The sequence below is a fragment of the Colletes latitarsis genome, chromosome 7, assembly GCF_051014445.1.
Source record: "Colletes latitarsis isolate SP2378_abdomen chromosome 7, iyColLati1, whole genome shotgun sequence".
Taxonomy (NCBI): domain Eukaryota; kingdom Metazoa; phylum Arthropoda; class Insecta; order Hymenoptera; family Colletidae; genus Colletes; species Colletes latitarsis.
The window spans coordinates 2,841,630-2,857,270 of NC_135140.1; the positions used below are offsets into that span (position 1 = coordinate 2,841,630).

At 32.8% G+C, this 15,641-nt stretch overlaps 1 protein-coding gene across 12 annotated transcripts in view; it reads right to left on the reverse strand.

Annotated features, from left to right (window-relative positions):
- The window catches only part of LOC143344134 (uncharacterized), a 120,643-nt gene that overhangs the window by 12,741 nt on the left and 92,261 nt on the right, over positions 1 to 15,641 (reverse strand). For 8 of the 12 annotated variants that reach the window (XM_076769865.1, XM_076769856.1, XM_076769863.1 and 5 more), the window contains 7 exons: positions 7,487 to 7,604; positions 7,284 to 7,415; positions 7,077 to 7,100; positions 6,845 to 6,880; positions 6,501 to 6,665; positions 3,507 to 3,626; positions 2,336 to 2,409 (listed from right to left, as the gene is read on the reverse strand). In XM_076769865.1, coding sequence (XP_076625980.1) covers positions 2,336 to 2,409; positions 3,507 to 3,626; positions 6,501 to 6,665; positions 6,845 to 6,880; positions 7,077 to 7,100; positions 7,284 to 7,415; positions 7,487 to 7,604 — 669 coding nt within the window. Of the gene's footprint in view, positions 1 to 870; positions 1,654 to 2,335; positions 2,410 to 3,506; positions 3,627 to 6,500; positions 6,666 to 6,844; positions 6,881 to 7,076; positions 7,101 to 7,283; positions 7,416 to 7,486; positions 7,605 to 15,641 lie in introns of those variants that run through there. The other 4 variants (XM_076769867.1, XM_076769866.1, XM_076769862.1 and 1 more) reach the window with 4 other exon arrangements.

The window sequence follows — 15,641 nt, forward strand, 5'->3', positions numbered from 1 at the left end:
ATATATAAAGTAATTTTCAAATGTACAACGCATCGTTTCAATATAAATAATGTTTAAAACAATATTCCTTTCTTTGTAAATGATTGCATGACATCATACATTTATTTTGCATTGTAAGATATGAAAATGAATTTCATTATTATATTATGTTTCTCATTACATATTAACAAATATAACACCATGTTTTTTTAATATCATAAATATAAATATTGTTAATTGTTAACTATTTAAATTCTAATTTTAATTAATATGCATTTGTAAAGACTTACAAACTACATACAGGGTATTCGGCCACCCTTGGGAAAAATTTTAATGGGGAATTCTAGAAGCCAAAATAAGACGAAAATCAAGAATACCAATTTGTTGATGGAGGCTTCGTTAAAAAGTTATTAACAATTAAATTCAAAAATTTTAAATCGTTCTGGAAAAATTATTTTCGATTACGGGGGTTAATTGCAATCATTTTTGGCGAATACACATACCCCCGAAATCCTATTCACTTTCGAGAAAAAAAATCGGGTAGGTGGAGAAATTTTTCGGCGAAAAAAAAATTTGTCAAATTATTCTAAAAAAATTATTTTTAGCTAAGAGGGTTAATTACAATCATTATTGGTCACATACCCTCGAAATCCTACGCACTTTCGAGACAAAAATTCCTTACTAAAAATCTAACTAGGTTCCTAAATTTTTCGACGAAAAAAGAAAATTTAAAATCATTTTGGAAAAATTATTTTCGGTTGCGGGGGTCAATTACAATCATTTTTGGTGAATAGACATACCCTCGAAATCCTACCCATTTTCTAGAAAAAAATTCGAGAAGGTGTGAAATTTTTCGACGGAAAAAAAAAATTTCAAACCGTTTTGGAAAAATTATTTTCAGTTGCGGGTGTCAATTACAATCATTTTTGGTGAATAGACATACCTCCGAAATCTTGCGCATTTTCGAGAAAAAAATTCAGTACGAGCGGAATTTTAAACGTTAATAACTTTTTAACGAAGACTTGATCAACAAATTGATATTCTTAATTTTCGTCTTATTTTGGACTCAAGAATCTCCTATTAAAATGTTTCTCAGGGGTGGCTGGACTCCCTGTATATTAGACTTTATTAAATTTCATATTATTGTCAATAACAATTTATTTTTTTCTCAGTTTGTTGTAATAATTGCAGAATTACTGACGCGCGAAACGCTATATGCAAAATAGTTGTAAAAATAGAATATTCGTTACTGCGCAACGATGTATGTACTTAAAATGAAATTTTATAGTTCTGAGTGTACAGCAATATTCAAATAATAATTAAAAACGATGTAAATATTAAAATCTTCGAGTTAATAATGCAAGATTCGGTCACAAACCCTGGATATAATGTTAAACGATATATCACTGAACTTACTACAAAGTTATTTTAATGTTTATATACATTCGTAAGCGGTTGAAATAATTTAATAATTCAGCATGAAAGAAAACTAAAAGCAAAATGTATACTATTTTCGCATGCAAAAGGAATAAAATATAATAATATCAAATGATTAAACAAGTAGTCTTGATATAAAAAAGATGCATGAATATAAAGGCGTTTAATGCAGAAAGGAGTAAATATCCCAATAGTAAGTCACACAAACTGACGGACTCTACCTTCCCGATCCTGAAGCTGTTTCACATGGGATCACCAGAGAAAGATAAATGACCAGAGCAGCAAGAACAACAGGTTATTTATGACAAATTTCATAATCGAACACCAAACACATATTTGTGAGTTTACAACTGCTGCGAATACACTTATAAGGTAAGGTTACGATCTGAATGAGCAATTTTTAATCAAGAATGGACTAAAAATGTTGGGGCTGATGACTATAAACAAATTCTAGAATATTAGGTGTTTATGGTTGAAATGATTTTAAAGATATACTGCAAAGTTTTATGGAAATATTTTTATATAAATCGAGAATAATTTTTTATTCTGTTTCACAGATTTATCAACAATATTATTTTAATTTTGGGGCTCTCGTTAACATTATGCAAGCTAAATATTATCAAAACGACCAAACAAAGAGAGTTTTTAAAGAAAAATCTTAGGATTTTGTTTTGTAATGTTACCTTAGCTCCTACTAATTTAGATGTAAATAGTATGAATGTTATTGTAATAATTTTACATGTACAAACTACTGTTATTTCTTATTTTTTTCGTTAAAATGCATGTTTATTTCTCATAAATTGTTCTAAAAGTGTTTCCTAAGATTTTTCTGGGAATTGAGTTTCTTAGTTTTTTATACTCTTAAAGATAACATTATATTTGAATGGAGCTACAAGTAAGATCATGTAAAAAAGCTCACCTAACTAGAGGCCCCATAACACCATCCTGTGGGAGTGTTTGTAAGAGTGAAGGTCCTGCTGACACTGGACGTGTCTGTACCCATAATTAAACAATAATAAATAAACAATATAAAAATAAATTATATGACAAATAGTAAGTTAACGTCATATTATCAATGATAAAAACTGCATTAATATAGTATTTGTTGTATTAATATTTGCAACAAGAATAAATTGAATATATCATTAAAATAACAATAAGAAACACATACTATAGAAAAAGAAAATAAATATATTAAAGACATTTATTGTGTTAAATGTATTCAAACACATTTAATTATTCATTCTATAAGGATTAAGAAAATGTGCAATGTACGAATTGGTACATACAGATGAAAAAGAAAAGGTACCTATATGTAGGCGTCCATTAAATGTATGTGTAGATGTAATCAATAAACTGAACATTACATCGATTGTATTAGGTGAATGGGGTATCATCGAACCATAAAGTGTCAAAAGCAGTGTAAATTTATATCTCACATTGTTTTGGTAAAAATAGCTTGTAAAACATACGTGAGATATTCTGTACATTATTACTTACGGTTTGGGTTATTAATTTTGTATCTTAATATCAAATATCATACAAGATATATTCAAATTGATTACAGTGTATTAATTTGTGTATAACCGAGTTGTACGATATTTAATGCGCAGTTGTTCAACGATATCGATAGTGATAACAAAATTATACCGTCATATACTTATAAAGTTAAATTTCAGATGTAGGTAAACACGATTCCCAATGAAATCGTGATAATAAAGAAGTTCTTTCAGACAGGATGTATGAAATGTATGCAACTCAAAAACGAAAGTGCAAGAATTCTTATTAAAAAGGAACGTGTAACTATATGCGTTCTACGAATAAAATTGCGAAGATTGGTATCACTATGAAGTATTGAGCCAAAGCGCCTAATAATATTACTTTTAAGAATTTTATACATATTAAATCCCTATAACGTTGCTACGTGTATTTTTTTTTGGCACAAAGCGAAACTAGTAATTGTTATGTGATTCATGTTAGAAACAATTTTAGAACAAAAGTAACCATCTGTAAGATGCAAAGAAATAAATGATAACGTCTATTTATTAAATTTTGGTGGTATTATGAATTGTAAATAAAAAAAAACATACCCTCTCTGTTTGTGTAGCAGCATTGTACGTATTCACGGATGGAATAGTGTTACGATTATTGGTTAAAGCACAACTTTGGCCGTCGATACCGTTAGATCCTTGAAGCTTTGACATTTGGAACTGTAAAATATAAAATTCTTCATATCACAATTTTGTTCAAATTGTATTTGAAGAACTGTTAATTTAGTTATTGGGTAATAAGGTGCAAAATATTTGTTCACGAGGATAATTCTATAACTATGTATTACGCACAAAAACGGAAACTTTTAGTACACGTAAATAAACGTTATCTCAAGAATTATATGTACATATCTACAAAATGAAGTGAATGAATTTCTTATAAGGATTACAAAATATAGAAGGCGTTCGGCCATTCCTGGGAAAAATTGTAATGGGAGATTTTAGAAGCCAAAATAGGACAAAAGTCAAGAATACCAATTTGTTGATGGAGGCTTCGTTAAAAAGTTATTAACGTTTAAAGTTCCGCCTGTACTGAATTTTTTTCTCGAAAGTGTGTAAGATTTCGGGGCTATATGTATTCATCAAAAATGATTATAATCGGCCCTTGCAACCGATAATAATTTTTTTAAAACGATTTGAAATTTTCTTTTCGTCGAAAAATTTAGGCACCTATCCACTATCGACTTTTCTTAAAAATTCGTTTTTCAATTTTAATAAATTTGGTTGGCACTGTTCAGAAAAGTTGTCTAATACGATTTTGTAGGTACCTATGAGTTCTACTTCAGAAAAAAGTTTCATTGAAATATATTCACTATTGCAGTAGTTATGGCAGTTTGAAAATTGGACCATTTTTATGGGGTTTTTCTAACTTTGAGGGGTCAAGGAACAACTTTTTCAATATTGTTAGAAATTCTACATATTCCTCGCCAAAATACGCGTTGTTTGCCGTTTGAAACATTAAAATCTCCCAATCCGTTCAGAAGTTATGATGTTTTAAAGACATGCAAGAAATTTTCGTGTGACAATCTGGCCCGAAATTACGTTTTCGGTAAGGAATTTTTTTCTCGAAAATAGTTAGAATTTCGAGGGTATGTCTTTTCACCAAAAATGATTCTAATTGACCCCCGCAACCGAAAATAATTTTTCCAGAACGATTTTAAACTTCGCATTTTCGTCGAAAAAGTCCACCTTTCTGAATTTTTTTCTCGAAAATGCGTAGGATTTTTGAGGTATGTGTAATGACAAAAAATGATTGTAATTAATCCCCGCAACCGAAAATAATTTTTCCAGGACGATTAGTAATTTCGTTTTCGCCGAAAAATTTAGGCAGCTACCGCCCGTCGATTTTTCTTAAAAATTCGTTTTTCATTTTTAATAAATTTGGTTGGCGCTGTATAGAAAAGTTGTTTCATACTTTTTTGTAGGTGCCCATGAACTCTACTTCAGAAAACAATTTCAATCAAATCCATTCACTATTATAAGAGTTATGGCCGTTTGAAAACTGGACTATTTTTATGGGGATTTTGTTACTTTACGGGGTTAAGGAAGAACTTTCTGAATTTTTTTAGAATTTCTACATATTCTTCATCAAAATATGCGTTGTTTGGCGTTTGAAACATTGAAATCCCCCAATTCGTTCAGAAGTTATGACATTTTAAAGATTCGCATGAAATTTCAGTGTTGCATTTCTGGCCTCACGTTAGATTTTTGGTAAGGAATTTTTTTCTCGAAAATGCGTAGGAATTCGAGATTATGTCTATTCACCAAAAACTATTATAATCGACCCCTGTAACTGAAAATAATTTTTTCAGAACGATTTGAAATTTTTTTTTTCGCCGAAAAATTTAGGCACCTGTCAATTTTTCTTAAGGACCCCTTTTTCATTTTTAGTAAGTTTGTTTGACGCGCTACAGAAAAATCGTCTAATACGATTTTGTAGGTACCTATGAGTTCTACTTCAGAAAAAAGTTTCATTGAAATATATTCACTATTGCAGCAGTTATGGCAGTTTGAAAATTGGATCGTTTTTATGGGGTTTTTCTCAGTTTACGGTGTCAAGAACAACTTTATCAATATTGTTGGAATTCCTACATATTCCTCACCAAAATACGCGTTGTTTGTCGTTTGAAACATTAAAATTCTTCAATCCATTCAGAAGTTATGACGTTTTAAAGATATGCAAGAAATTTTCGAGTGACATTCTGGCCCGAAATTATATTTTCGGTAAGGAATTTTTTTCTCGAAAATGGTTAGGGTTTCGGGGGTATAAGTAATGACCAAAAATGATTGTAATTGATTCCCGCAACCGAAAATAATTTTTCCAGAACGATTAGAAATTTTTTTTTCGCCGAAAAATTTAGGCACCTACACCCCGTTGATTTTTCTTAAAAATTCGTTTTTCATTTTCAATAAATTTGGTTGGCACCGTATAGAAAAGTTGTTTAATACTTTTTTGAAGGCACCCATGAGCTCTACGTCAGAAAAATGTTTCATTGAAATATATTCATTATTTTAGGAGTTATGGCTGTTTGAAAATTGGACTATTTTTATGGGGATTTAGTCACTTTACGGGGTTAAGGTAGATGTCAGGGGTGCATTTCTGGCCTCACATTAGATTTTTGGTATGGAATTTTTTTCTCGAAAGTGCGTAGGAATTCGAGATTATGTCTATTTATCAAAAACTATTGTAATCGACCTCTGTAACTGAAAATAATTTTTTTTAAACAATTTACGTTTTTTTTCACCAAAAAATTTCAGCACCTATCCGAATTTTTTTCTCGACAGTGGGTAGGATTTCGGGGTATGTGTATTCACAAGAAATGATTGTAATTGTCCTCCGTAACCAAAAATAATTTTTTCAGAATTGTTTGAAATTTTTTAATTTAATTTTTTAATAACTTTTTAACGAAGCCTCAGTCAAGAAATTAATATTCTTGATTTTCGTCTTATTTTGGCCTCTAGAATCTCCCATTAATATGTTTCCCAGGGGTAGTCGTACACCCTGTATAATTCAATTCATATAAAATATTTTACCTGTAATACTTGTATAGTTCGATCTCTATCTTCCACTTGACCTTGTAAAAAGACAACCTGCCTTCGCAAATCGGCCAATTCATCCGCGATACTGCTACCTCCGCTGCCTGGTGAGGTACTAACATCAGCGGTACCTCCCTCGTTCAGGTTGTAGAAGAGACCATTCTAAAATTTGGAAAATTTGATAAATTTACAGATCCTCGTTAACATCGATGGTAACGATTCTGACTCTTTTACAATTTCAGAGTTACGATAACCGTTAATAAACTCAAATTCTCAAATGTAACCACCTCAAATGTAAAATTGTTATTGTATACTAATTTTCTTGTAAGTAAAGTACTGACCTTTATGGAATTATCGAATGGGTTGAGAGTTTCTGCCTGTGGGTATAATGCAACATATTATACACGATTCGATATTATGCAGTATAATTATAGTACAATTAAATTATTTTAATAACAATAAGCTAACAATATTTATTACATTAACAGCGATAATAATAATAAGAAACATAATATAAAATGACACGAATATAAAAGTAATGTTTATAATAAAAGAAAACATAAATGAACGTACCCTCGTCAAACCGTTCTCTTCTGACTTGAAGGGAAAATCATGGTTGATGATAATAATGAAAAATAATTAAAAAATGCGTGTTAATAGAGAAGCACACCATACTTGTGCAATATAAAAAAGAAGGATGCGTTTTACAATAAACGAAACATTTAATTATAAACGTGGGTGCACCATCGAAATGACACGAGAATAATTCGCCTAACGTACCTCCTGGAGTACTCGTTTAAGTTTCAAAAGCATTGTTTTTATGGAAACAATGTCTTGAAACATATGCTGATACGTATCGCGATCGACTCGAAGACTTCTATCATCTCCGGAGTCGATGCTTGGTGACTGGACCTAATGTAAATATGCAAAGAATCGAGTAACCATTTCGAGAAATTTATTTCGTACATTTGGCTATTACTTACGTTTCTCGATGTTCTTAAAGGACTCGAAAATTGGCGATTTCGTGTGCCATCTAAGGAACGTGGCGAATCCGTCACAGATCTACTTCGCCATACCTTTGTCGTTTTATCACACTCGTTTCTGAAACAAGAAAGGTAACAGCTCCGTTTTAACTTTAGAACGCATTATTTTAATTTGAATAAAACATGACATGGGATCGAAATTAATTAAAACGTTATTTACTTATTTATCAAGGCAGAAACTACGGATTATTGTATCCGTTATATAATGAAGACATTTTGACTAACGTTGAATATCGTTGTTAAAATGTGTATAATATGCTGAAAATCATTAAAACATAAATTTTATCTTGTAATTGTTTATGAGTTATACTTGTAATTGTTTATGGGTTTTCATTCCATTACAGATATAGACTTAATTACTATACACAGCATACAACGTGCAATATGATTTACAAACCAGTTTACGCATTGATATACCTATAGTATTATATTGTATTTAATACAGATTACAAGACCATAATTCTCCAGCATTTAACAATAAAATAAAATTGTTCTATATAAAATTAGGCAGATTATTTTCTATAACCTTTGAAACGAAATTAAAGTTTTGTGATAAAAGTATGAACGATGTACCTTCAGAAAAATTCCTTACCTTTCGAAAATCTGAAAGAAGTACAAACCGTTTGTAGACAAATTATAGTTGCAATAGATGCTGCACATGTGAAAATATTTTAACGACATAAATTATGTCATTATAAATAGACTTACTTAAATATTTTCGAAATTATTGACGATACCAAAACATGTTTGAGATAAAAGTTGAATAGTTTCGGAGACCATATAATTTGATGTGAATAACCTTTTTTTAAACGAACGCGTAAAGAGTATATCATTTTCTTAAATGGAATGTGTATATTCTTATATTTTCAATATCTTGGAAATTTCAGTAAATTACAAATAAACTGATTTCCATTCAAAGTTTTATCGAATTACCGGGAAATTTACAATCCTTAATTATTAAAAAATAAGAAATAATCAAATTTTTATAATAACGTAGCAATAGATAACGATATGAAGACACAGAAGTCGTTTAAACAACAAAACTTGCTGCTTATTTCAAATTCATGGAGAATTCTATCAAAAGCAATATACCTAAGTGATAAGCACTATACAGGGTGTTCGGCCATCCCTGGGAAAAATTTTAATAGAGGATTCTAGAGGCCAAAATAAAACGAAAATCAAGAATACCAATTTGTTGATGGAGGCTTCGTTAAAAAGTTATTAACAATTAAATTCAAAAATTTCAAATCGTTTTGGAAAAATTATTTTCGGTTGCGGGGGTCAATTATAAGCATTTCTGGTAAATAGACATATCCCTGAAATCCTACCCACTTTCGCGAAAAAAATTCGGATAAGTGCTGAAATTTTTTGGTAAAAAAAAAATTTTTCAAATCGTTCTGAAAAAAATTATTTTCGTTTGCAAGAGTCGATTACAATCATTTTTTGTCATTACACATACCCCCAAAATCCTACACATTTTCGAGAAAAAAATTCGAGTAGGTATTGAAATTTTTAGACGAAATTAAAAAATTTCAAATCACACTAAAAAAATTATATTTAGTTACAGGGGACAATTACAATCATTTTTGGTCATTACACATACCCTCGAAATCCTACGCGCTTTCGAGAAAAAAATTCCTTACCGAAAATCTTATTAGATGCCTAAATTTTTCGACGAAAAAAAAAACTTCAAATCGTTCTGGAAAAATTATTTTCAGTTGCAGGGGACAAGTACAATCATTTTTAGTGAAAAGACAGACCCTCGAAATCCTACTCACTTTCTAAAAAAAAAATCGAGGTGTGAAATTTTTTGGCGGAAAAAAAAAATTTCAAATCGTTTTAAAAAAATTATTTTCAGTTGCAGGGGACAAGTACAATCATTTTTGGTGAAAAAACATAACCCCGAAATCCTGCGTATTTTCGAGAAAAAAATTCAGTACAAGCGGAACTTTAAATGTTAATAACTATTTAACGAAGTCTCCATCAACAAATTGGTATTCTTGATTTTCGTCTTATTTTGACCTTTAAAATTCACCATTAAAATTTTTCCCAGGGTTGGCCGAACACCCTGTAGAAGCAATAAGGAACTTGAAAACGCAGTAAAACACGGATTAAGTAAAACCCATATTACAACGTCGAAAAAAGTAGTTTATAATATGAAAAATCCAATATCTGAAGTCATTAAACCTAATGGTGGAAGTACTGGTTACTAGCATTATAATTTTTATGCTTTTTGTAGTAATTTAATAGGCTGTTTCCATGCAAATTTCGTAACACTTCCGTACGGTGAACTGTTATATTACATTTACATTATAAATGAAACAGTTTTTTCGTTTTTAATATTGTTTTTTTTTTACTTTCTAGTATACTTCAATCATTTCCTAACTTGTATTTTAACTTTTTCTATTCAAAACTGTGATGTTCTTATAGAGATATCGACCAAAGGACAAGCTAATTCCCATAAGTAATTGTTTAACACGTTGACTACCAGACCAAACCCCTTAAATTAAAAGGAAAATTTAATTTTGTTTTTGGACAATTGAAAACTAACATACCAAGAATTCGTCATGGAATTTATTTTCACAGACTCGTTAAAATTCAAGGGGCCCTACCTAGCTTTATTTTCTTTTACATCTAATCTGGAGAATTAATTTTTTTAACTCCTCGATGAAAAGGAGGCAGTCAATGTGTTAATGTTCCAAAGGTATGAAACGACTGCAAGTAGCTGTAAAGAATGTCCCTGAGTGATGTTCACGATACGAAAAATCCGTCTTGTCGCCTATAAACTGCGTTTTCACGATAGTAATGCCTATTAGTCGTTAGTCTATGCGATGCGAAAATGCTGATCAATATTGGTATAAACCTTTTTCCAAAATTTTCATCGCTAAATCTGAATTCCATCCAGGGGCATTCTCTTCTGCTCTTCAATATACCTTCCATTATAGACGGTGGCGCGTGGTATCGAAGTAGGGTTGGCGATATTAATCGGATTGCTGGAAGTTTTTCGTTGCCTTGGTACCGGCGATCCGGTCGTCGGCGTTGAACTTTCGGAAGACAGTCCGGAGTCACGACCCTCTTCGTAGTTTCGACTCGTCCCGAGTCCGTTTTCGTTTTCAACATCCGCATTTCCACTCGTGGTAACAGATCTTCCGGACACAACCGATCGCCTCTTCGCGCCCCTCGATATCCCATACATCGACGACGCCATTATATTACATCGAACCCATTAGTTTATTTCAAAGTAAGGTATCGTTTCTCGATCAACTTTTGGCTCGCCTTCGGTTGAATTTTACGAATTATACAATTTTCGATCCTTCTGCAACGATTTAGACCGAATTTTGTGAATTCACAAGAAGAGGTCTCGCACGCAGATAAAGTGAAATATCTCCGAAACGTGTAAGAACGTGCAATGTTTTCTTTTAGATTATAAAAATTAGATAGTTTTCTCGAAATTTAAAAATATATTTCACTGCGAACACAACTAAAACCTTAGCAACAGATAAATATGTTGTTATTTCTACAAGACTGTCGATAAAATAATTCGATATACTTGAATGTTATAATATGTAATTCGATATTTATTATTATGTGTACTAGCCATATTAATTTTGTTTTGAAAATTCTACCACAAGAAGTGTCGAAACGGTTTTCGATTGGAACGAGTCGAGAAAATATAAGTCAGTGACACGTGTGCGGCACTTTGCCGCCACAGTCCCTTTTTTTCTCTCTTTCACTTACTGTTCTTTTCTACATACAGGATGTTCGGCCACCCCTGGGAAAAATTTTAATAGGGGATTCTAGAGGCCAAAATAAGACGAAAATCAAGAATGCCAATTTCTTGATGGAGGCTTCGTTAATGTTGAATTTAGCGGTAATTAGCGAGTCCGGGTATTGACTGCAAACGTTTTGTTTTATTGATTGCCTGGGTTGTTGCTTGTTTAATTCTGTTCAGCGGACGGGCATCCATGTTTTTCTGTTACAAACTATTATTATCTATTTTTCTATTTCGTCCACAATAAATAAATTCTAACAGGTTATGGGCCCAGGACGAATAGTGAAAAGAAAAGATTAGAAATTAAACGAAGTGAAAAGTGAAGATCTACGAAGACGAAATGAACGCAGGAAGGATAGAACAAATCCAAAAGCTAACCAGCACGAATTATGAAACATGGAAGATTCAGATGAAAAGTGTATTAAGGTTCAACGACTTGTGGAAATACGTTAGCGGACAATTAGTGAAGCCGGAAAATGACAATGGCGAATGGGAAAGTAAAGATGAAAAAGCCATTGATTTAATGATACTAAGCATACAGCCGGATCAGTTTAACTACGTTAAAAACGCTACTACTTCGACCGAAGTATGGAACTCATTGAAAGAAATATATGAGTCCAAAAATCCAATGAGACAGTGTGTATTATTCAAGCAACTATTTAGATTAAGAAAGTCACCGAACGAAACTATGTCAGAGTTCTTAAACGAATTTGTAAGAATTGGACAACAATTGGAACAGTGTGACCTGAATTTACCGGAAAATCTACTGACAATTTGGTTGTTAAATGCGTTACCCGGTGAGTACGAAAATTTTTGTATAGCTATTGAATCCAGGGAAAAAATGCCAAGTCTGGAAGAATTAAAAACGAAGCTCCTTGAGGAAGAAGCTAGAAGATGTCAGTATGACAAAGAGGAAGGGCCAAGCAAAACGGAAGCACTTCTCGCAAAGAAAAACGGTGCGCCGAGATTGGAAAAACCAGAACAGAAAAACATGTATACAGAACGAGGTAAGAGACAAAACTATAAATGTTATACATGCAATAAAATTGGTCATATATCAAAATACTGGAAATCAAAACGTAGACAAAATAATGATTCGCAAAATAAAGATAATAAAGCTATGCAAGCTACGGCTTTGAGAGTAAATTTGCAGAAATCAGGGATGTGGTGTCTGGACAGTGGTGCCACAATGCATATGTGCAACAACGAAAGAAGGTTCGAGAATTTAGATAAACAGCAGACCACAAAAATATATACTGCTACGGAAAGTAATGTAGACTCCAAGGGAATTGGAGATGTACAAATAAAAGTTCGAACCTCAGGCGACAAATCTGGAAACATCAGGTTAGAAAATGCAATACTCGTCCCAGATTTCAAAAGCAATTTATTGTCAATTACCAGCATCACGGATCACGGATATAAGGTAATCTTTCATAAAAATTATGCAAATGTAGTTAAAGAAAATGGAAGGAGGGATGGTATTGTATGCATGAAAGCAAAGAGGGAGAATGGTTTATATTTAGTTGAGGAAACTTCTCCAAAACAATTCGCACATATGATGAAAATACATGATAACGATTTATTGAAGTGGCATCATAGGTTAGGACACTAAAATTTTAACGATTTAAAGAAAATGAAAAATATGGTAAAAGGATTAAATGGAAAAATGGATGGTCAAAACATAACTTGCGAGATATGCTGCAAAAGTAAGATCCACCAATTACCATATTCGAAGTCGACCACTAGAGAAAAGGAAATTTTAGGTTTAATTCACAGTGATATATGTGGACCAATGCAAGTACCGTCGTTAGGGGGAACAAGGTACTTTGCTACCTTCATAGATGATAAAACACGGCATATAGAAGTTGCCATGTTAAAAGAAAGGTCTGAGATATTTAAAGCTTTTAAAGAATATAAAGCAAGAGCAGAAAAGTCGACGGGTCATGAGATAAAGAAAATCCGCACAGATAACGCTAAGGAATATCTGTCTAAAAATTTCACTAATTTGCTTAAGGATGAGGGAATAACTAGACAGCTATCAGTTGAATACACCCCTCAGCAGAACGGAGTCGCAGAGAGAGCGAACCGTACATTGGTCGAGATGGCAAGGTGTATGCTATTACAAGCACAAGTGCCGTTTAATTTGTGGGCAGAGGCAATTAACACGGCGGCATACATACGAAATCGTTGCCCAACAAAAGCGCTGGATGATGCGACGCCTCACGAAAAATGGAGTGGAAATAAACCATACATAGGTTATATGAGAATGTTTGGAAGTCGCGTGGTCGCACTTCAGAAAAGACATCAACGCAATAAATTCGCACCAAAGGGGAAGGAATATGTGTTGGTCGGATACTCTGAAGAGGCAAAGGCGTATAGACTTTGGGAAAGGGGAACAAAAACCGTTGAAAAACGAAGAGATGTCAAGTTCCTAGAAGAAGAAACTCCATACATTCGAGAAAATGAAGATGAAATATTATGTGAGGTACCTTTAAACATACAAACAGCAGATGATCAAAATCACATCTCCAACGAGGCAGAAGAAAAAACAGAAGAAAAAACAGAAGAAAATACAGTTAGGCTAGAAGAAAATGAAAATCAAGGGGAAGATAATCCAGTCAGCGAATCAGATTCAGACGAGGAGACGTACTCTACTCCTACTGCTCCAGTTGCACAAGGAACACGGCTTCGTGGACGGCCGAGTCTTTTGAGAGATGGAAAACCTGGAAGGCCCAAAAAGATTTTCCATTACGCTAACAAAGCCTCAAATCAAAATAACGTACCGAATAGAGTACAAGAAGCTATCTGTAGTCCAGAAAAAACATTATGACTACAAGCAATGCGATCTGAATATGACTCACTTATGGAAAACAATACGTGGAGTCTGGTAAGTAAACCAAAAGGAAAAACAGTCTTAACAAATAAATGGGTTTTTAGGATAAAAGAAAACCAGGATGGCTCCATAAATAAATATAAGGCTAGGTTGGTCGCACGAGGTGATCAACAAAAGGAAGGAATCGATTATGACGAAGTATTCTCGCCAGTTGCCAGATACGAGACCATAAGGACGTTCTTAGCATGCTGTGTGGAAAAAGAAATGTATATACATCAGATGGATGTAATCACGGCATACGTCCAAGGAGACCTAAGTGATGAAATATATATGGTACAACCAGAAATGTTTATCGAAAATAACCAAAAAGACAAGGTCTGTAAACTTAATAAGCCGCTGTATGGTCTGAAACAATCGGGTAGGCAATGGTACCAAAAATTAGATAGTTACTTAACTAGTATAAACTTCGAGAAAACTGTTGCGTGTCCATGCGTGTATGTTGATAAAAATGTAAATAGCGACGCGGTAATTATAGTTTATGTTGATGATTTATTAATCGGTTCAAAAAGTCTTAAAAGAATACAAGAAATCAAAAGAGTGTTAAAAGAAAAATTCAGTATGAAAGACCTAGGTAAAGTTAAAGATATATTAGGGATTCATATAGATAGAGTAGGCGATACAGGAGAAATGAAATTGTCTCAGCGGCACTATGTTGATAATTTGTTGAAAAGATTTAATATGGAAAATTGTAAACCATTGGGAACACCGCTAGAAACGAACGAAAAATTTATAAATTTAAATGAATATGAGTCAGACGAAGAAATAGAAATGAAAAATAAACCGTATCGCGAATAAGTTGGTAGTCTGATATACTTAGCAAATGCAACACGACCAGATATCGCGTTTGCTGCAAGTACTTTAAGCCGATTCTGCGAAAAACCGCGATTAAGTCATTGGAAAATCGGCAAACGTGTATTACGATACTTGCGAAAAACAATAGATTATGCGATTACGTACAAAAAGGTAAACACAAAATTACAAGTCTATGTTGATTCGGACTGGGCCGGTGATGTACAAGATAGACGTTCGTGCTCTGGATTCACCGTGATTTTAGCAGATGGTCCAGTTAGTTGGAGCACACGGAAACAAAAATGCGTGGCGCTTTCAACTATGGAAGCCGAATATATTGCTTTATCGGAAGCAACTAAAGAGACAATTTACTTGAGAAGACTGCTACATCATATCAAATCAGGAGATCTCTTCTTTGGTCCCACGGACATCTTTTGCGATAACCAAAGTGCGATTGCTTTATGTAAAAATAGCGTTCTTCATTCTAGGAGTAAACATATAGATATAAGGTATCATTACTCGCGTGAAGCGTTGGAAAATAACGAGATAAATGTAAAATATATAAGTACGAATGATATGGTAGCAGATATAATGACCAAAGCATTGCCAAAGACAAAACATGTAAGGTGTGTAAGATTGTT